The sequence below is a fragment of the Astyanax mexicanus genome, chromosome 15, assembly GCF_023375975.1.
Source record: "Astyanax mexicanus isolate ESR-SI-001 chromosome 15, AstMex3_surface, whole genome shotgun sequence".
NCBI classification, from domain to species: Eukaryota; Metazoa; Chordata; class Actinopteri; order Characiformes; family Acestrorhamphidae; genus Astyanax; species Astyanax mexicanus.
The window spans coordinates 40445899-40467774 of NC_064422.1; the positions used below are offsets into that span (position 1 = coordinate 40445899).

Sequence of the window (21876 nt, forward strand, 5' to 3'; positions counted from 1 at the left end):
GAGCTAGCGCTGTGGTTAGCAGCTAATGCTAATGCTAATGCTGCTGCTCCAGCCTTAGTGCTGGAAAAACTCCAATAAAAAACTCACCCTTTTAACACTGTACTTCAACAGAGTGGCTTTACTGATCCTTAATATAATACCTGACTGGTACAATTTATACATAAGGTGCGCCGAAATATAATGTGCATTTTAAGCGACAGTAGTAAGGAACAAGGGCATCGCACAATAATCTACACAGATTTCTCTCCTGAAAAATGTTTATTTGGGTGAGTAAAGCACTTCTCTATTTTACAGTAAGCTTAGATTTCTAATATTTTCAGCGCTAACCATGGTTAGCAGCGCTTAGCACTAGTAAATGCTGCCCTATAGCGCTACACTGAGGAACCCTGAGTGTTCCAGTTAGCCAGGGCGCTATCAGCTAGCGCTTTGTTCCATGTAGCTTGTTTTAACACGGTAAACACACTTCAGACTACAATCCGGTATACTCACCTCTGGACCGTGAAAGAGCTAGCGCTGTGGTTAGCAGCTAATGCTAATGTTAATGCTGCTGCTCCAGCCTTAGTGCTGGAGAAACTTCACTAAAACTCATCTTTATAACCCTGTATTTCAGCACAGTGGCTTTACTGCTCCTTAATACCTGACTAGTAGAACACATACATAAGGTGCACCGAAATATAATGTGCATTTTAAGCGACACTAGTAAGGAACAAAGACATCACACAATAAGCTAAACAGATTTCTCTCCTAAAAATGTTTTTTTGGGTGAGTGAAGCACTTTCCTATTTTACAGTAAGCTTAGATTTCCAATATTTCAGCTCTAACCGTGGTTAGCAGCACTTAGCGCTAGTAAATGCTGCCCTATAGCGCTACACTGAGGAACCCTGAGTGTTCCAGTAAATCAGGGCAATATAGCTTGTAGCTTGTTTTAACACGGTAAACACACTGCAGACTACTGTCCAATATACTCACCTCTGAACGGCGAAAGAGCTAGGGCTGTGGTTAGCAGCTAATGCTAATGCTGCTGCACCTAGCCTTAGTGCTGGAGAAACTTCCCTGAAAACTCACCCTTATAACTCTGTACTTCAGCAGAGTGGCTTTACTGCTTCTTAATACCTGACCGGTAGAATTCATACATAAGGAGCACCGAATTAAAAGGAGCACTGACGATTTTTGGATAAAATTAAAATAATTAATATACTTAATTCATGAATTTGATGATTAACAATGCGTTTTTGTCTGTTTTGTGTGTACTACAAGAGACTTTCTATGCTTGCTATAAAGAAAATGGCCAATAATACATTGGAACTAACTTAAAGTAAGATGCAATATTAATAGTTAAAATAGTTTAAAAAAATTAAAATAGTAAAAGGACGTAATAAATGAAATAAAAAGTAATAAAATAAATAAAATAAAAGGGCTAAAATATAAAATTAGATAAATAAAAAAAATAATAATAAATAAACAAAAAGGAAAAAAAAACTCTAAAACAGTTACAGGCTGTGTGAAGGTGTTTAGATCACCTATATAACAAAGAAAATACTACATTTGTGGGTTTCTTTTATCACTTCTGCCGCTATCTTGTGTGTGTTTTCTAAAAAGTTCTGTTTGGAAGCACTGTTGCCTTAAAATTTCAGCCTACACATTTTTCCAACAGGAATCAGGCCGATCTTAAGTGCGTAGGGCTTATTTTAAAGGGCTAAGGAGTGAAATGGGACTGAACCGGCCTCTTCCAGTATTAGTCACTCTGCTGTGGTGATGCAGTCCAGCACATGTGCAGCAGTAGCTGTGATACCGCTGAATGTAAATGTGTTACAGCATATTTAACACCTCGTCCAAATAGCTGTAATAGTTTCACACATTAGGTTTCTCTAGAATTTAGCTTGAAAAAGAAAATGAAAGTTGCTGCTATAAGAAAAAAATCAGAAGCTTATCGTTCTATTATGATGAAAAGAGCAATAGAAAAATATGAAACCTCATCACAGATCTAATATATTCTCCAAGATACTCAATATCAGTGCTCCGAAATAACCATACATGCAATTTCTTATAAATTCATTCTTAAAAAGAAGTGGTTTGATAGGTTTGTTGGATGTAATTGCTCGCTACATTTTTGGCATTTAATTTATAAATGAGCAAGTGTAAGTGAACAAAATAATAATCAAAGACTATGAAAAGGACCATCCAGACTGTTATCAGTCCAAACAACATCTAAAAATGTTTTAGAATTTAGATTTTTTTAAAACGAGCTCCTCCTGCTTAGATGATCAGTTTTACACAACTTGGCTGGATTTTCTCAGTCAGTTTTATGAGGTAGAGTCACCTGGATTTCAGGCTTTCAGTTAACAGCTGTGCTGAACTCATCAAGAGTTAATTACTTTAATTTCTTGACTTTTAATAATGTGTTTGAGAGCATCAGTTGTTAGTAGTGAAGGGGTAGAGTTACAGGCATACAGTGAATAGCTCTATTTGAGTAATGTTCTAATCCAGATTATGCATTGTGATAAAACTGGCACTCATCAAGACTGCCTCAGAAAAGGAAGAGCAAGAGTTATCTCTGTTGTACAGGATAAGTTCAGAGTTACCAGCCTCAGAAACCATGAGTTAACAGCTTCCCAGATAAGAGCATCTAAATGCTTCACAGAGTATGTTGGTTTGTTTGACACTTTTGAGTTACTGTGTGATTCAATAAATAAAAATTTAATGATTTTTTTTTTCTGAGTTGTGGTTGTAAATGAACGATGCTAACACTGCTAATCTGTTCCACAGATCCTGCAGGAGCTTGAGTACGGGCCGTCGGTGGACTGGTGGGCGCTGGGGGTCCTGATGTACGAGATGATGGCGGGTCAGCCCCCGTTTGAGGCGGATAACGAGGACGATCTGTTTGAGTCTATCCTGCATGACGACGTGCTGTACCCGGTCTGGCTCAGCAAGGAGGCCGTCAGCATCCTCAAAGCAGTGAGTGACCTCACACACACTCACACACACACACACACACACACACACACACACACACACACACACACACACACACGAAAATGGGTACCACTTTAAAATAAGACTACCCTAATAAACGGTTTATAAATGGTTTATACATTAGATTATTAAGTATTATTGACTAGGTTGTAAATGCCTTATAATAGAGGTTAGATCGGGCCCAAAAAATCCGACCCGACCCAGCCCAAGCCTGTGAACGTTCTGCCCGAGACCGACCCAACCCGAACCATAAACTGTTATTATGAGCCCGAGCCCGAGCCCGACCCGACCCATAAACTGTTATTATGAGCCCGAGCCCGACCCATAAACTGTCTGTTTTTGGGCTGTTTGAATGAGAATTATGTTAATTAACACTGTGACATAGAAGCATAGAACTATTATTTAATTAAAATGATAAAAAAAAAACAGCTACACACAATGCTGCAAGTCAAACGCGGAGGCGTTCACGTGCGAGAGAGAGAGAGAGAGAGAGAGAGAGAGAGAGAGAAACAGAGAGATACAGAGAGAGAGAGAGAGAGATTTGCGTGTTCTGGTGTATGAGCTACTCACAGGTAAAGGTTCTCACACACTGTATCTCCTGTTTCTCTTTTAACTCCTCGTGCTCATATTCTACTCCCATACAGAATTCTGCAGCTCCCTCAGTGTTTTCTGTCGTATTTTGCGACTAGTGTGCTTACAACTAACACCGCGGACCGCGAGGTGCCGCCGCGCTGCTGCTGTTGTGCCGAACCTGACTCACTGCTGAATCCGACTCCCGCTCCGCGGACAGAATCGGCACAAATAGACAGCGATTATAAACAAATTAGTTATTAAATTGGTTCGTTTTCATTAACAATAATAATTGGTTACTTAGCAACGTTGTGATTATCACACCAGAGCTTTAGACACAACAGATGCCTACATCTCAGACTATTTTCTGGAGCCCGACCCGACCCAGCCCGAGGAATGTGGTGGGAAATCTCGGTCAGGTGGGGTTCGGGCAGACAATCTAAGCTCTACCTTATAACCATTGATAAGCAGTTACAACACATCAATTAAAAAGAGGCAACAGTGATCTGTTGTTTGCTTAGTCATTTAATTCAACTGAGTAATTTAATTTATAGTAAATAATTAAACATACTTACAAATATATTAATATGACAAGTTTAATGCTGATTTATGGAAAACGCAAAGTAAGATCAGTATTTAGAAAGATCTAAGGTCTGTATTTGTAAAAAAAAACAAAAAAAACAACATACATATACTGCAAATAGCTATAAAATACAGTGCAGGTAAAGGCAAAAACCTAACATGGGCCTCTACCTTAATAATATATATAAAAAATATATATATATATTATAACGAACATAACAAAAGAATATCACATTCCAACTATATAACTATATAAAAAAAAAAAAAATAGTGATCACAAAACATTAATCAAATGATCTTTTAAACATTGTTTATAATGTTTTACAGATATAATAATATTCTTTTGTCAAACGGTTAAAATCATTTCACAGTTTTGTCCCCTTTATATCTTATTGAAAATGTATCTCTGCAAGAGAGAAATTTAGGAAAATGAAGATCTAAATTGCGTTTGTAATGAAGTCATTTTTAAATTGCTCTGGGATACTTTCATGATTTAAATACATTTTATAAATAAAAATACATATTTGAAATATATTAATATTGCAAATATTGACAGTAGAAATGAGTGTGGAATCACTACTTTGCCATTTCTTTAACTTAGTGTTGTTATTTATTTATTTATTTATTTATTTATAACTGCTTATTAATGAGTTTTAAAGTATTTGTAGTCTAATTAATCAAACATTAATACTCTCATTTATAAACCATTCATAACCCCTTTATAAAGGTAGTCTTATTTTGAAGTGGTAATCAAAAATGATCTTGGACGGGGATGTTCTATCCCAGGATCTGTCTCTCTCCAGCTCCTCCGACTCCTCCACTCCTCCTTTACCCTTTCACCTAGTTCCCTTCTTCCCCCTCCACCCATTCCTCCTCGCCAGTGCCCCTCCCTCCCTTCCACAGCAGCGGGTTCCTGCATTTGTGTTCACAAACACACACACACACACACACACACACACACTGACACTGACATACATTCATAGATCCCGTCTGACCTGCAGCGTATCTAAGATTGCCTTAGTGCAGCAGGAGCACATCATGAGTTACTTAAAGCTGCATTTAATTCTAATGCTAAATTAACTTAGGTACTTCTCATTAAATGAATTAGAGACATTAACCCTAGTTTCTGTAAACACTGGGATTTTCCACATTAACCCTTTAAAATCCATACAAAGTTTTGGAACAGTGAAGCTGATCCCTTTATTTCTGCTGTAGACTGAAAAAAAAAAAACACTTGGATTTGACTTTAAAAGATTAATATGAAACAATAGATCAACCTTTCAGTTTTTTTATTTCCAGTTATTTACTGTACATCTGAATCTGATACAAATGATCAGAAAATACTGTAGCACCTTCTGTCTGAACCCACCCATTTTTCTTAAGAAACAAAAGTATTGGATTAAAATGAAAATGAAAATTTAAGTGAATAAGATTTCATGGTAACACTTTACTTGGATGGTCCATTTTATGGCCTTGTTGACGCTCAACTGACATTCAACTAACACTGAATTGAATGTCCATTAAATTTAATGATTAAAAAAAAAACCTAACCCTACACCTAACCCTAACCTTAACCCTTAATCAACCATAAAATCAAACCCTACACCTAACCCTAACCTTAACCCTTAATCAACCCTAAAATCTAACCCTACACCTAACCCTAACCTTAAAGGGATAGTTCGGGATTTTTGACATGAATCTGTATGGCATCAACATGACCAGTGTCGTGCATTCTCACTGACTTACCCCCGACCATGTCCGGTGAGCGGAGTTCTTGTCCAGTATTGTCCGAGCTGAAAGTAGTCCGGCATGTTTGCTGGGGTCACGAAACGAAAGCGTTTTTCTTCCCAAAACAGTACGAGTGCAAAAGAGTGATTTATTTGCATAACAAAAAACGGTGTCTGCAAAAGTCACGCCTCATTATCACTGGGGCACTACTTTCATTTTGGATCAGTGCGCATGTCATTCTAACTGCGAGCAGCGCACTAGTCTTTCAGATCATTGGCTGCGCTCAGCTTCAACCAGCAACGCAAAGAGCAAGCTTTAGAGAGAAGTTTATCGGCTTTTATAAGCTTCTTGAACACAGATTTATACATTTGTATGTGTGTGTGTTAAAATGGTGCGGACTTGTGATTATCCAGGCTGTAGCAACAAAGATGTGGCTGATTCTCCGCACAGTTTCCATCGTATCCCCGTGACTGACATTGCTCTCAGGCAACTTTGGATACTTGCAATGGGCTTCCATGTGGACACCAAAGTGGTGAAAATGAAGAAGCTTCGTGTTTGCGGTGCGCACTTCAGCGAGGATGACTATGTTTCTCCATGCCCGCTGTTGTTTGTGATGCAGGCAGCAGCTGGCCCGCCGACGTCCTCATCAATTGACAGGTTCTGTATCTCGGGCATAACTAAATCCCACTCGTGGCAGCAGTAACATTCCACCTCTGTCGGCATTAGTTCGCACTTCAAACAAGTGCACCAGGATTTGTCGGCCACCCTTGGTATCGCAGCAGCAGCAGCAGCAGCTCCAGCTTCGGTCTCAATCATTTCTCTGTCCACCCTCTCTCTTTCTGCACGATCCAATTCGATTTGGGCAAGTTCCTCCTCAGTATACTCAGGCTCATAAAGATACCCCCCTTGGCTCTGAGCGGAAATCAATATATTCCTCGTCGCTCTCGTAGTCCGACATGTTCCCGAACAGTAAACAGTGAAATCGAAACCGTAGGCTAGCTGCCAGGTTGCGCAATCGCGCGCACTGATCCAAAATGAAAGTAGTGCCCCAGTGATAATGAGGCGTGACTTTTGCAGACACCGTTTTTTGTTATGCAAATAAATCACTCTTTTGCACTCGTACTGTTTTGGGAAGAAAAACACTTTCGTTTCGTGACCCCAGCAAACATGCCGGACTACTTTCGGCTCGGACAATACTGGACAAGAACTCCGCTCACCGGACATGGTCGGGGGTAAGTCAGTGAGAATGCACGAAACTGGTCATGTTGATGCCATACAGATTCAAGTCAAAAATCCCGAACTATCCCTTTAACCCTTAATCAACCCTAAAATCTAACACTACACCTAACCCTAACCTTAACCCTTAATCAACCATAAAATCAAACCCTACACCTAACCCTAACCTTAACTCTTAATCAATCCTAAAATCTAACCCTACACTTAACCCTAACCTTAACCCTTAATCAACCATAAAATCAAACCCTACACCTAACCCTAACCTTAACCCTTAATCAACCATAAAATCTAACCCTACACCTAACCCTAACCTTAACCCTTAATCAACCATAAAATCTAACCCTACACCTAACCCTAACCTTAACCCTTAATCAACCCTAAAATCTAACCCTAACCTTAACCCTTAATCAACCATAAAATCTAACCCTACACCTAACCCTAACCTTAACCCTTAATCAACCCTAAAATCTAACCCTACACCTAACCTTAACCCTTAATCAACCATAAAATCTAACCCTACACCTAACCCTAACCTTAACCCTTAATCAACCATAAAATCTAACCCTACACCTAACCCTAACCTTAACCCTTAATCAACCATAAAATCTAACCCTACACCTAACCCTAACCTTAACCCTTAATCAACCCTAAAATCTAACCCTACACCTAACCCTAACCTTAACCCTTAATCAACCATAAAATCTAACCCTAACCTTAACCCTTAATCAACCATAAAATCTAACCCTACACCTAACCCTAACCTTAACCCTTAATCAACCCTAAAATCTAACCCTACACCTAACCTTAACCCTTAATCAACCATAAAATCTAACCCTACACCTAACCCTAACCTTAACCCTTAATCAACCATAAAATCTAACCCTACACCTAACCCTAACCTTAACCCTTAATCAACCATAAAATCTAACCCTACACCTAACCCTAACCTTAACCCTTAATCAACCCTAAAATCTAACCCTACACCTAACCCTAACCTTAACCCTTAATCAACCATAAAATCTAACCCTAACCTTAACCCTTAATCAACCCTAAAATCTAAACCTACACCTAACCCTAACCTTAACCCTTAATCAACCCTAAAATCTAACCCTACACCTAACCCTAACCTTAACCCTTAATCAACCCTAAAATCTAACCCTACACCTAACCCTAAGCTTAACCCTTAATCAACACTAAAATCTAACCCTACACCTAACCCTAACCTTAACCCTTAATCAACCATAAAATCTAACCCTACACCTAACCCTAACCTTAACCCTTAATCAACACTAAAATCTAACCGTATACCTAACCCTAACCTTAACCCTTAATCAACCATAAAATCTAACCCTACACCTAACCCTAACCTTACCCCTTAATCAACCATAAAATCTAACCCTACACCTAACCCTAACCTTAACCCTTAATCTACCATAAAATCAAACACTACACCTAAGCCTAACCTTAACCCTTAATCTACCATAAAATCTAACACTACACCTAACCCTTACCCTAAACTTAACCTAAACTTAAAATTTAACCCTAAACCCAATAAAATATTAAGATAAGCGTTTGGATTAGAGTTGAATGTAGGGTTATATTCAATAGAGATTCATTTACTTTCTCCTTTTAGTTCATTTGCATTTAATAGACATGTAGTTAAATGTTAGTTGAAAGTCAGTTGAGCATCAAAGAGGCCATCAAATGGACCATCCAAGTAAAGTGTTACCGATTTCCTATTTAGTTGCGAATCCTTCGCTTGCAGTAGCTGCATCATGTCTGTGACCCACTGAATAATCACTAACCTTCTGCATTCTTCTTCTCTGATTTGGATCATTATATTATCTAATCTAAATGATGAAGGATCTCCCAATCCCAAACCTTTACTTTAAATTCACAGACAAAACCTTTCTGTAGATTTCTGAGTTAATCTGTTATGTAGTACACCAGTGACGACTTTCTTCTTCGGGATATTCCATACGGTTGTACTGACTATAAACAATATGTGAGCAATGGCTCTTTAAACCCTAACCTTAACCCTTAATCAACCATAAAATCTAACCCTACACCTAACCCTAACCTTAACCCTTAATCAACCCTAAAATCTAACACACCTGACAGTCTCATATTCCAATACTTTTGTTTATAAGAAATATAGGTGGGTTCAGACAGAAGGTGCTGCAGTATCAGATCAGATCCAGAATTAAAACCTGAAATGTTGATCTTTTGTCTCATATCAATCGTTTGATATCAAACCCAAATGTTTTCAGTCTACAGTAGAAATAAATGGATTGACATCACTGTTCCAGTACTTTTGGAGGGGACTGAGGTGAAAACCTGAGGCGATCCTGATGAGAGCCAGTTTCATAATGTTTATAATAGTCTATAATTTCAGATTTTTTTTTTATGTTTTTCGGATTGATTGACCTTCATTACTTTTACTTTGAATTATATTTTTTTCTTCACTTAGTTAATGTTGCTTCCATGTGGAAGCCTAGATGTGTACCTACACATGTGGTAGTATATTTTAAAGGGACAGAACATGAACACTAATGGGGAGAAGCAGAATTAAAAGTGACAAGATAATATTGGTTTCGGTTTTACAAGATTCTGTTGAATTATTTTCCTACCTATAAGAAACTGCTATTTCTTCCTTTGGCTTAAATAACCTTGGTTAACCTTTTGCATGACCAGTTCATTTCAAATTTCAGCATTTTATCATACAACTTACATAGGATTTAGGACTAAGCCCTGTTTTTTTTTTTTTTTTAAACAATTCTTGGTGAATTTTTACTGAAATGTTTTGGGTTGTTGTTATGTTGCATGGCCCACCTCTTGCTTGAGCTTCAGTTTATGGACAGATGGCCTTAAGTCTAAGTCTTAGTCAGCCTTAAGTGTAATCATCTGCAGCAAATGTGCTAAACCGCATTATTTTTTAAATAAATCAATTTAATTTTAATTTACTAGATCAATTACCCAACCCACTCATTATGACTCCCCCTATCACTAGTAATGCCCCAACACTAGGAGGGTGAAGACTAGCACATGCCTCCTTCGTGACTCCGCCTCATAGCCATAAGACTCGGAGGAAAGCGCAGCGACTCGGTTCTGATACATCAGCTCACAGACGCAGCCTTGTGCTGATCAACTTCACCCTAGGAGTGATGAGGGGTAAGAGCTCCATCTACTGTCTCTACCCACCCTGAGAGACAAAGAGCAATTGTCAGAGCTCTCTCAGGGCTCCGGCAGCTGAAGGCAAGCTGCATGACTGGGATTCGAACCAGCGTTCTCCCAATCATAGTGGCAGCACTTTGCCCGCTGGACCACTTCACTCAGAGCCTGCTAAACCCCATTTTGTTAAACATATTTTACAGTTTAATTATTTGTGGATTACAGCATGGTGAATCAGTACAGCTTTTAATGTTTTAATGCAGTACCACCACCTGAGGGCCTGAAGATCACCAGTATATTGAGCCTTGTACCTAAAATACAGGGATTTTCTTAATCATTTGAAGATATTATGAGCTGTAGATGGTTGGATGTTTAAAGTACTCACAATTTTCCTAGAAGAACATTTTTCTAAAATTGTTCTGTATTTTTAGATGCATTTCTTGAACAGATAAGAGCATATAAATCAGGGGTGTCCAAACTTTTTTTGTTGGGGGCCAGAAGGAAAAATATATTTGAAGTCACGACTCTGTAATAACTCTCTAATAAAACAAATAATGAAATATACCACTTTAAATAATACATTTTCCTTATGACTTTCATTTACACACCATTTTACTTGACTTACTATCTTTATCTATCTGTGACAGTGTTGTGTAAACTACGATTTTTCAAATTGATGTTTAATTTCAGGATGTCTCTTACGGCAACTTTTAGACTCTTTTGCCCCCTTTTACTGCACTAGAAACGCGCACTCTCTCCGCTTTTAGACTCTTTGGCCCGTTTTTCTGCGCTAGAAATGTGCACCCTCTCTGCTTTTAGACTCTTTGGCCTGTTTTTTTCGCTAGAAATGTGCACTCTCTCTGCTTTTAGACTCTTTGGCCTGTTTTTTTCGCTAGAAATGTGCACCCTCTCTGCTTTTAGACTCTTTGGCCTGTTTTTTTCGCTAGAAATGTGCACCCTCTCTGCTTTTAGACTCTTTGGCCTGTTTTTTTCGCTAGAAATGTGCACTCTCTCTGCTTTTAGACTCTTTGACCCTTTTTTCTGCGCTAGAAATGTGCACTCTCTCCGCTTTTAGACTCTTTGGCCTGTTTTTCTGCGCTAGAAATCCGCACCCTCTCCGCTTTTAGACTCTTTGGCCCGTTTTTTTGCGCTAGAAAAGCGCACTCTCTCCGCTTTTAGACTCTTTGTTCCGTTTTTCTGCGCTAGAAACCCGCACCCTCTCCGCTTTTAGACTCTTTGGCCCGTTTTTTGCGCTAGAAATGCGCACTCTCTCCGCTTTTAGACTCTTTGGCCCATTTGTCTGTGCTAGAAATGCGCACCCTCTCCGATTTTAGACTCTTTGGCCCATTTTTTTGCACTAGAAATGCGCACTCTCTCCAGTTTTAGACTCTTTGGCCCGTTTCTGACACCTAGGGTTCAAACTTTGAATCTCACATTATAAAAACCTGCTTAACAGCGGGCCAACTTTCATTCTATTTCTAAAATACCTCGCGGGCCGCTCCAAAAAGGAAACGGGCCGCAAATAGCCCGCGGGCCGTAGTTTGGACACCCCTGATCTAAATGTTTCTTCACAGAGTATTTTGGTTTTTTTAATCCTTTTAAGTTACTACATGATTCATTATGTGTTTCTTCATAGTCTGGATCACTGTTATTTAAATAACATTCTTCTGAAACGTCCATTGGGTAGCACTATGTTGTTGACTGTCAGAAGCCAATTAAGCAAGTCCATATTATATTTCTTAACAATTCGACACAGTTAAGGGCGAGTGTGTGATGGATTGGCTGTGCAGCTTGTTGGCAGCTTGTTGGCTGATTGACTACAGTTGGGGCAAAGGGGACAAAACTGTTTTCGTCAAACTGTTCCTTTAATAGAAGAGTCGCCCTGAGCCTCAGCCTGACGCTGAGCAAAGCAGAGATCTAAAATGCTTACTGTGGGAAAACAGCCTCACAGTTATGAATATGCACAATCATACCAAAACTGAAGAGATAACTCATGCGTATAAAGGCGGAAATGAAAGGTTTTATGCACTTTCTGCTTTAAAGGTTGGCGATCTGAAATGAATCTGGTTTCTTCATGTTTTTTTTTCTTTCTCTCTAGTTGAAATTCATGCAAATCCTGAGTATAAAGCCTTGAGTCGACTCTTGAGTCAGTTGAGTGTTAGTTTTAGTTGAGTCACAAAGACAGTCAGCACATATGTGAAACGTGAGTTCCCATTGATATCTGGTAAATAGTGAGCACTTGTTTTTTTTTTTTTTGTGAGCCCTTTAGAATTGAAAAATCTATAGTTCTGTATAAATAACTTCTAAGAGTAACTTCTAAGCAACCGAAGGCCCATGTTGAAGTCCATGAGTTCATTATCAGGAGAACACTGGATAATAGTGGTGTCCATAAAGAACATTGTTGCTCATCTGAAGTTTGCTACAAATTGCATAGACAAGCCTATTATAGGCTATTAGAAGATTTTTTGTTGAAAGATTAGACTAAAATAGTATTTCTTTTGTTTTAATAAAGGTGTATTATGGTTGTGTAAACAGTAGATACACTGTAAAAGAAATACTGTATTTTTCACACTATAAGGTGCACTTAAAATGCTTTAATTTCCCCAAAAATTAACTGTGAATTTTACTAGTCAGGTATTAAGGAGAAGTAAAGCCATTTCTCTGAAGTACAGAGTTATACAGGAGTTTCAGTTTAGTTTCTCTTTAGCACAGAGACTGGAACAGTATTAGCATTAGCCACTAACCGTGCTAAAAGCTAGCTCTTTCTCTGTGCAGAGGTGAATATTTTCAGCCTGTAGCCTGCTGCTCACCCTGGCTAACAGTGCTGGAGAAGCATTAGCATTAGCCACTAACTGCGCGAAACACTAGCTCTTTCGCCATTTAGAGGTGAGTATTATCGGCCTGTAGCCTGCTGCTCACTCCGGCTAGCACTTCTGGGGCAGCATTAGCATTAGCCAATAACTGCGCTAAGTGCTAGCTCTTTCACCATTTAGAGGCGAGTGTATCACACTGTATTCTGTGTGTTTACTGCGTTAAAAATAGCTAAGTGGGACAAACCGATAGCTAATATTGCCCTGGCGTAAAGGAACACTCAGGGTTCCTCAGGGTGGTGCTGTCGGGCAGCTTTTACTAGCTCTAATCGCATGGCTAGCTGCTAATGCTAATGATAATGCTAATTCACCCAGCCTTAGTGGAAATTTGGAAATCTAAGCTTACTGTAAATTAACTAAAACGCTTCACTCACCCAAATAAACAACTTTCAAGAGAGAAATCTGTGTAGATTAACATCCAGTGCTTGTTTGACTTTAAAATAAAATGTTTTTATTGAAGAATTACAGTTTTGTTTATTTAACTTAGCTTAGCTTTACATGTCTCACCATCCAGCAGCAAGACCTGCTGAATTAGAAATAAAACATGGCGCACCCCTGTTCCTTACTAGTGTCACATAATTGAGCCTTTTAATCCAGTGCACTTTATGTGAACCTATAATCTGGTGCACCTTATAGTGCAAAAAATACAGTAAGTGCCATTAACTCAACATAACTTTACTTGAGTTAACTCAACTTGAGATCACCAGAGTTCACCAATGTTTCCTTGTCATTTAACTTGACTTAATTTCCTTTTCTGTGCTATAAATGAATTTGTATTAATCTCTTATCTTCTCTCCTTATCTTTTTCTCCAGTTCATGACGAAGAGTCCGAATAAACGGCTGGGATGTATGGTGTCTCAGGGCCTGGAGGAGGCCATCAAAGTTCATCCCTTCTTCAGAGAGATAGACTGGGTTCTCCTGGAGCAGAGGAAGATAAAACCTCCATTCAAACCACGCATCGTGAGTCTACTTCTATATAAATATGACATAAAACATCATCAGATTTACATGTAAATCCTAAAAGTAGATAAAAAGAACTTAGTTAATGAAATGAGACAAAAATATTATACTTCGTCATTCACGTATTAAAGGAAATTATCCAATATTACATATTTGTGAGTAAAAAAAGTATGTAAAGCTCAGGGATAAGCAGTTAGTTTGAAGGTGAAAATTTTTTATCAATTGAATGACAATCAGGTGTAAGTGGGTGGAGCCTGTTTCAATTAAAGAAAAAAAAATAGTAATAATAATAAGGATAAGCCTATTTGGGACTATTAGAAGATTTTTTGTTGATAGGTTAGACCAAATTATGTTATGTTTGGAGAACGGAAAACACTGCATTCCATTTTAAGAATATTTTGCCATCTGTGAAACATGGTGGTGGTAGTATCATGGATTTGGCTTGTTTTTGATGCATGAGAGCCAGAGGACTGCTTGCCTTTATTGGTGGAATTTACAATGAATTCGGAATTATATCAGATCATTCTATAGGTAAATGACAGGACATCCCATAGACAAGCCTATTTGAGGCTATTAGAAGAATATTTGTTAATGGATTAGACCAAAATATAAAATACTGCATTCTAACTTAAGACTCTTATCCTTTCTGTAAAACATGGTGGTGGTAGCATCATGGATTGGGCTTGTTTTTTTCTGCATCAGTGCCAGAGGACTGCTTGCCTTTATTGATGGAATTGACAATGAATTTGGAATTATATTAGATAATTCTAAAGGTAAATGACAGGACATCTGTTTAAGAGAATGTGGGTCATGCAGCAGGACAATGACCCTAAGCAAAAAGCTCGTAGACAAGCCTATTAAAGACTATTAGAGGATTTTTTTTGACAGATTTGACCAAATTAGAACTTTTTTGTTTTAATGACAGTGGGTTATGGTTGTGTAAGGCCATACATTTATTATATAAATACATGTGTGTGCTAAATATATGCATTATGGAGCCGAACACAGGAAATCCCTCACGCCACCTAATTAGAGACTGCCTACTTTAACTGATGCACACCTCACTGCTCGCTGCTGCGGTCTAGACTGAAAGTCAGATGCCACAACGACATCGCTGAGCTTCTGCTTTCCCATGCTCGAGGAGGATGTGAGTGTGTCTGAGGGCCTGTGTTTGTGTGAGCGAGAGAGTTCGTCTCTAAGCGCGAGTGTGGTAAGAAGTAAGGTCACCGGAAGGTGAAGAGAAAGTATTGCCACTGCTTACCCTCGTGCCTCGTTCTGACTGACCTTCACCTGACCTTCTGTCACACCACACTGGTTCACACCACACCGCTGCCATAGTGAAATACAGAAAGCAAAAAAACAAACAGAGAGAAGTGAGTCAGAAAGAGAAATCAGTAGAGATGCTCTTTAAGATTGAAATTGAAACTAACATTTTTACATTTTTAAATATTTCTGTGTCATCAAAAAATATCAAACGAAACCTTATAGTCTTGAGACTATAAACCATGGGCCCTACAGGGGTTGATCAATGAAACTGAAACACCTGTCATTTTAGTGTGGGAGGTTTCATGACTAAATTGGAGCAGCCTGGTGTTCAATCTTCATTAATTACACATTATTGCACCAGTAAGAGCAGAGTGTGAAGGTTCAATTAGCAGGGTAAGAGCACAATATTGCAATGCACACAACATTATGGGTGACATACCAGAGTTTAAAAGAGGACAAATTGTTGGTGCACGTCTTGCTGGAGCATCTGTGACCAAGACAGGAAGTCTTTGTGATGCATCAAGAGCCACGGTATCCAGGGTAATGTCAGCATACCACCAAGAAGGACCAACCACATCCAACAGGATTAACTGTGGACGCTGTAAGAGGAAGCTGTATCCAAAAAACATAAAACCACGGCTGCTCAAGTCACGGCAGAATTCAATGTGCACCTCAACTCTCCTGTTTCCACCAGAACTGTCCGTCACCACAATAAATTATTGTGGTCTAAAACCAGCTGTTTCAGTTTCACTGTCCAACCCCTGTATTTTAGTGATCTATAGGTTACCGGTTACTTGCACATTATGCAGCTGGATTTAGGGCGTGTCTTTGCTATCATGAAGGGTGCAAAAAGCACGCCATACAAAGCTTGAAACATGCAAAAGGCATGTACTAATTCTCTTAATTAATCATAGGTTTCAATCCGTGTGTCACTTGCCATTCCCTTTAAGAGCCAGGTGAGCTCTGACTTTGGCACGAAATTCTATTGTAAAATGTGCTATTCCAATCCTGAAAATACCGTTCCTTTAATCATGGCAAGCCATCCAGAAACCCTTAACAACGATACATCCACCCCCATGCTTAACAGATATGGTGAGGCTTTCATGCTGAAATGAACTATTTCTGCCGCCGGCTTATGCATGTGGTTTTAATTTCACTTCAGATGGGCAGCATTAATGTTCATTTTGAAAAGGGAGGGCTTCCTCTTTAATATCCTGTCATGCACACTGTTTTGTTCACTGTTTATTTGGACTCATTATATGACTAAACATTGACATTACTCAATGCTAGAGAGGCCTGTAGGTCTGTAGGTATTACCCTGAGCTTTTTGGTGACTTCCCAAAATCTTATTTACTGCTCTCTGTGAAAGTGATTTTTGAAGCATGGCCGATCCATGGGAAATTAACGGTTGTGACACATTTTCTCTATTGGTTATACACGGTCAAGCCACTAAATGTGATTACACTGATCCTCTGTCTTATCAGCTTCATTGCTCATATTGAAGCACTTTGTAGTTCTGTAATTATAGATTGTAGTCCTGTAGTATCTGTTTTTTATACTTTATAATTGCAATCTTACACAATATTGTCTGGAGTGTTGCTATCTTGGCTATGGAAACACAGATGTGCCACTGACTGAATTGATGTTCATTGCTATCTAGATGTTCAGGCCAGGTCTTTTTAAGGCTATGGGTAAGGCTAATGTTGTATGGCTAAGACAAAGGCTAGGTCTTTTGCTAAGTCTCTATGGCTATGGCTAAACTAAGGCTAGGTCTTCGTTTAAGGCTAAGGCCAAGACTAAGGCTAGGTCTTTTGTTAAGGCTATGGCTATATGGCAATGGATATGCCTATGGCTTAGGTCAAGGTTAAGGCTAGGTCCTTTGTTAAGGCTATGGCTATATGACTATGGCTACGCCTATGGCTTAGGCCAAGCCTAAGGCTAGGTTTTTATTATTATTAAGGCTATGGCCTAGGGCAAGGCTAAGACTATTTTTTGTTAAGGCTATGGCAACACAGGAGTGCCAAATTTACAACGTTAACAAACACAACTTTTACATCTACAATAAGAGTATTAGAACATGTCTTTTGCGTGTTTCGAGCCACGTGAGGTGTACTTTTCCCATCGTTACGATAGCAAAGACACACTAATACACATTACCCCATTCAGGTATATGAAAAGAATAGCATATACACACAAATAAACGTACAATAACCTCCCTCTGTCTCTTTCTCTTTCTCTCTGCAGAAAACCAAGAGGGATGTGAATAATTTTGATCAGGATTTCACACGGGAAGACCCCGTCCTCACTCCTGTGGACGACGCCATCATTAAACAGATCAACCAGGAGGAGTTCAAAGGCTTCTCATACTTTGGAGAAGAGACATTGGCCTGAAATTTAGCAGCGTGGAACCATTCCACACTGATACACACTCATACACATACATGTACACCCTTACACTCACACACACTTGCACACACACAAAAACATATACGTACGTCTGGTGAGAAATGTGAATGGGCAGAAGTGCTGGTGACAGGGTAGGCTAAAACTGAGGCTAAAGATATGGCTAAGGCTATATGACTGTGTCTAAGGATATGGCTTAGGCCAAGGCTAAGGCTAGGTCTTTTTTAAGGCTGTGGCTAAGGCTATATGGCTAAGAAAAATGCTAGGCCTTTGCTAAGGCTATATGGCTAAGGCTAGGGCTTAGGTCAAGGCTAAGGCTTGGGTTTTTTTGCGGCTGTGGCCTTAGGCTATATGAAAAAAGACAAAGGCTAGGTCTTTTGCTATGTTGCTACGGCTATATGAGTATGGCTAAGGCTATGGCCTAGGCAAAGGCTAAGGCTAGGTCTTTTGTTTAGGCTATAGCTATATGACTGTGGCTTAGGCCAAGGCTAAGGCCATGGCTTTATGGCTAAGGCCATGACTAAGGCCAAGGCTAAGGCTATGTCTTTTGTTAAGGATATGGCTTTATGGCTAAGGCTATGGCTATGGATTAGGCCAAGGCTAAGGCTAGGCCTTTTGTTAAATTTATATCTTTATGGCTAAAGCTAAGAATATGGCTTAGGCCAAGACTAAGGCTTGGTCTTTGTTAAGGCTATGGCTATATGGCTAAGGCTAAGTGGCCGCAGTCAAGACACAAGGTCACGGTGTGCATCTGAAGCTACTACTTCTTTCCTACTCCTCCTCCTTCTTCTTTTATTTTCCTTTCTTTTGTTCTTCTGTTCTTTTGTTCTTCTCCAGACGCTTCCTCCTCTCGCCTTCTTTCACTTCAGCTCTTTCCATACTAAAGCCTATCCAGCCGCACCAGTATTCCCAGTTCAGGGTTTTTACAGACTGCTCTAGAGCCAGCGTGTCCTAACGAGGGGGCGGGTTTTGCACTCTTAAACCAAAACCTGAGGAAACCAATGATTGTACTGCCGTATCACCAGAATCAGGACGAAACACTGATTATAATGACGAGGATGATGAAGAAGATAATGAAGATGATGTCAAAGAAGAAGAAGAGGAAGAAGAGCGTGCCCTGCATAACTGACAATGAAACCAATGTATTGTGCTGTGCAGTCCAATGCCTTTTTTTCGTGTGTGTTCGTTGGAACTTTTTGGGAGCAATTTTTTAACGTAAAAAAAAAGGTTTATAGTAAATTACAGTATATTCCCATATTCACAGTGTTAGTATGGAGGTCAGTAAAGGCCGACGGCCTGCTGTATTCATTGGGGTTGTGTTGATATAAGGTGTTGACTTATTGGCACAGTGTCCATATGCATGCGTCTGCATGAGTGGGTGCACGTGCCATTAATTATTTAAATTAAATATTTTTTAAAAATCTTAATTTTTGAAATTTTCAATGTTTTATTTGGTTACGTTTAACAATAAAGCTCACAAATAACAGTACTTGCGACAATAAAAAAAAACAAAAAAAATTGTTAAATGATAGACATTATTAAACATTACTTTTAACTTTTAAAGGACCAAAAAGTAGGAATTCTTTGTTTTGTCAGCAAAGCTTTAGCCAGTATGTCCTTGTTTCAAAAGTGTGGTACGTCATGGTAATCTGTGTGGGGTTTAGCCTACAAATCTGCCCACTGCCGTTCCCTCAGTCCCATTTCCACACCCTGGATTGCCGGGTATAGAACACAATAGCAGGCAAACAGTTAGCTAGCTATAGTTGTCTTTTTATTTATTTATTTATTTATTTTTATTTCTAAATTTAAGTGCTCACATTCATACTCATCATCGCTTGCCACTGTATATATATATATATATATATATATATATATATATAATGTCACAGTTTAGCCCGTGTCTGTCTCGTTGTGTCTCCCTCTCCTGGTCTATTGTGCTCCTGCCCCTCTGTTTACCTGTCATGTGTTCCCTGCCATGTGCTTGTGTTGTGTTTTTGTACCTGTTTCCGCCCTAGCCCCGCCCTAGTCCCGCCCTAACCATTAGTGTTCTCACCTGTGTCTTGTTTGTAACCCTGCCCCCTCGTTATCCAAGCCCAGGTGTTCCTCACTCTCCTCAGTTATTTAAGCCCCTCTGTTTGAGCGTTCAGTGTTGAGTCTTTTGTATCCTTAGTATCTTTGTATCCTTAGTATCTTTGTATCCTTAGTATCTTTGTATCCTTAGTATCTTTGTATCCTTAGTATCTTTGTATCCGTTGTATCTTTGTATCCTTGTCCTCTGTATGTAAGTGTTCCAAGTTTGTTCAGGTTGTAATCTTTGTGTTCTCAGGTTATTTTATGTTTAGAGTTATATTTAGAGTTTCATGTTTCCTCAGTTTTTCTAGTCTTTGTCTTAGTTAGATTTTATATCCTTGTCTTGTTTTTTTTGAGTTATTGCGTTACCCGTGTTTTGTTTTCTGTTTTTATAATCTAGTTTGTTTAAATAAACTATATTGTGCACTTACGTCCATCCCTCCATTCCTCATTCGTGACATAAGACTCAACCTAAATATGGACGTAGCACAGTGGCATGCTACTCGGAAGGCGGACCTTGAATTTCTCCGGCTCCTCGCCGAGCAAATCCGAGGAGATATTCCGCTCCCAGCGCCTTTCCTCGGGTTGGAACCCTCCGAGCCTGCCCAAGCTGCACCCGCCGCTGCCCCAGCTCTGCAACCAGCTCCAGCAGCACCCGCTGCCCGAGCTCTACAGCCGGCTCCAGCTCAAGCACCTGCAGCTTCCACTGCTCCAGACTCAGCTCCAGCTCAAGCACCAGCAGCTTCCACTGCTCCAGCCTCAGCTCCAGCTCAAGCACCAGCAGCTTCCGCTGCTCCAGCCTCAGCTCCAGCTCAAGCACCAGCAGCTTCCGCTGCTCCAGCCTCAGCTCCAGCTCAAGCACCAGCAGCTTCCATTGCTCCAGCTCAAGCACCAGCAGCTTCCGCTGCTCCAGCCTCAGCTCCAGCTCCAGCACCTGCTGCCTCAGCTCCAGCTCCAGCACCTGCTGCCTCAGCTCCAGCTCCAGCACCTGCTGCCTCAGCTCCAGCTCCAGCACCTGCTGCCTCAGCTCCAGCTCCAGCACCTGCTGCCTCAGCTCCAGCTCCAGCACCTGCTGCCTCAGCTCCAGCTCCAGCACCTGCTGCCTCAGCTCCAGCTCCAGCACCTGCTGCCTCAGCTCCAGCTCCAGCACCTGCTGCCTCAGCTCCAGCTCCAGCACCTGCTGCCTCAGCTCCAGCTCCAGCACCTGCTGCCTCAGCTCCAGCTCCAGCACCTGCTGCCTCAGCTCCAGCTCCAGCACCTGCTGCCTCAGCTCCAGCTCCAGCACCTGCTGCCTCAGCTCCAGCTCCAGCACCTGCTGCCTCAGCTCCAGCTCCAGCACCTGCTGCCTCAGCTCCAGCACCTGCTGCCTCAGCTCCAGCACCTGCTGCCCCAGCTCCAGCTCCAGCACCTGCTGCTCCAGCTCCAGCGCCAGCAGCTCCCGCTGCTTCAGCTCCAGCGCCAGCAGCTCCCGCTGCTCCAGCCTCAGCTCCAGCGCCAGCAGCTCCCGCTGCTCAAGCCTCAGCTCCAGCACCAGCAGTGCCTTCCGCCCACGTGGTACCCACTGCTCCAGACCCTGTGCCCGCGGCTCCGGCCGCCTCTGACCCTGTGCCCGCGGCTCCGGCCGCCTCTGACCCTGTGCCCGCGGCTCCGGCCGCCTCTGACCCTGTGCCCGCGGCTCCGGCCGCCTCTGACCCTGTGCCCGCGGCTCCGGCCGCCTCTGACCCTGTGCCCGCGGCTCCGGCCGCCTCTGACCCTGTGCCCGCGGCTCCGGCCGCCTCTGACCCTGTGCCCGCGGCTCCGGCCGCCTCTGACCCTGTGCCCACTCCCAGAACTTTGTATGCCCCCAGGCCTATCCCCAGGCCTGCTCCCAGGTCACGGGCTCCTAGGCCCGCCCCAAGGCCCCCGGACCTCTGCCCAAGAACTGTGCCCAGGCTGGCCCCTCTAACTACCCCACAGAATTTAGCCAGTCCTGGGCATCCCCAAGTTTTGTTTGTTCCCATGTCTCTCCCTGTCCTGGTCCCAGTGTCTGTGTTTGTTCCCATTCCTG

At 41.1% G+C, this 21876-nt stretch overlaps 1 protein-coding gene across 1 annotated transcript in view; it reads left to right on the top strand.

The window, feature by feature from the left end:
* Positions 1-20200, top strand: part of prkcea (protein kinase C, epsilon a) — a 152450-nt gene extending 132250 nt beyond the window's left edge. Inside the window, exons 13-15 of the mRNA XM_022670334.2 lie at positions 2767-2955; positions 13944-14090; positions 17601-20200. Of these exons, the coding sequence (XP_022526055.2) occupies positions 2767-2955; positions 13944-14090; positions 17601-17747 (483 nt within the window). The 3' untranslated portion in view covers positions 17748-20200. The remainder of the gene's footprint in view (positions 1-2766; positions 2956-13943; positions 14091-17600) is intronic.
* The last annotated feature ends 1676 nt before the right edge of the window (positions 20201-21876 follow it).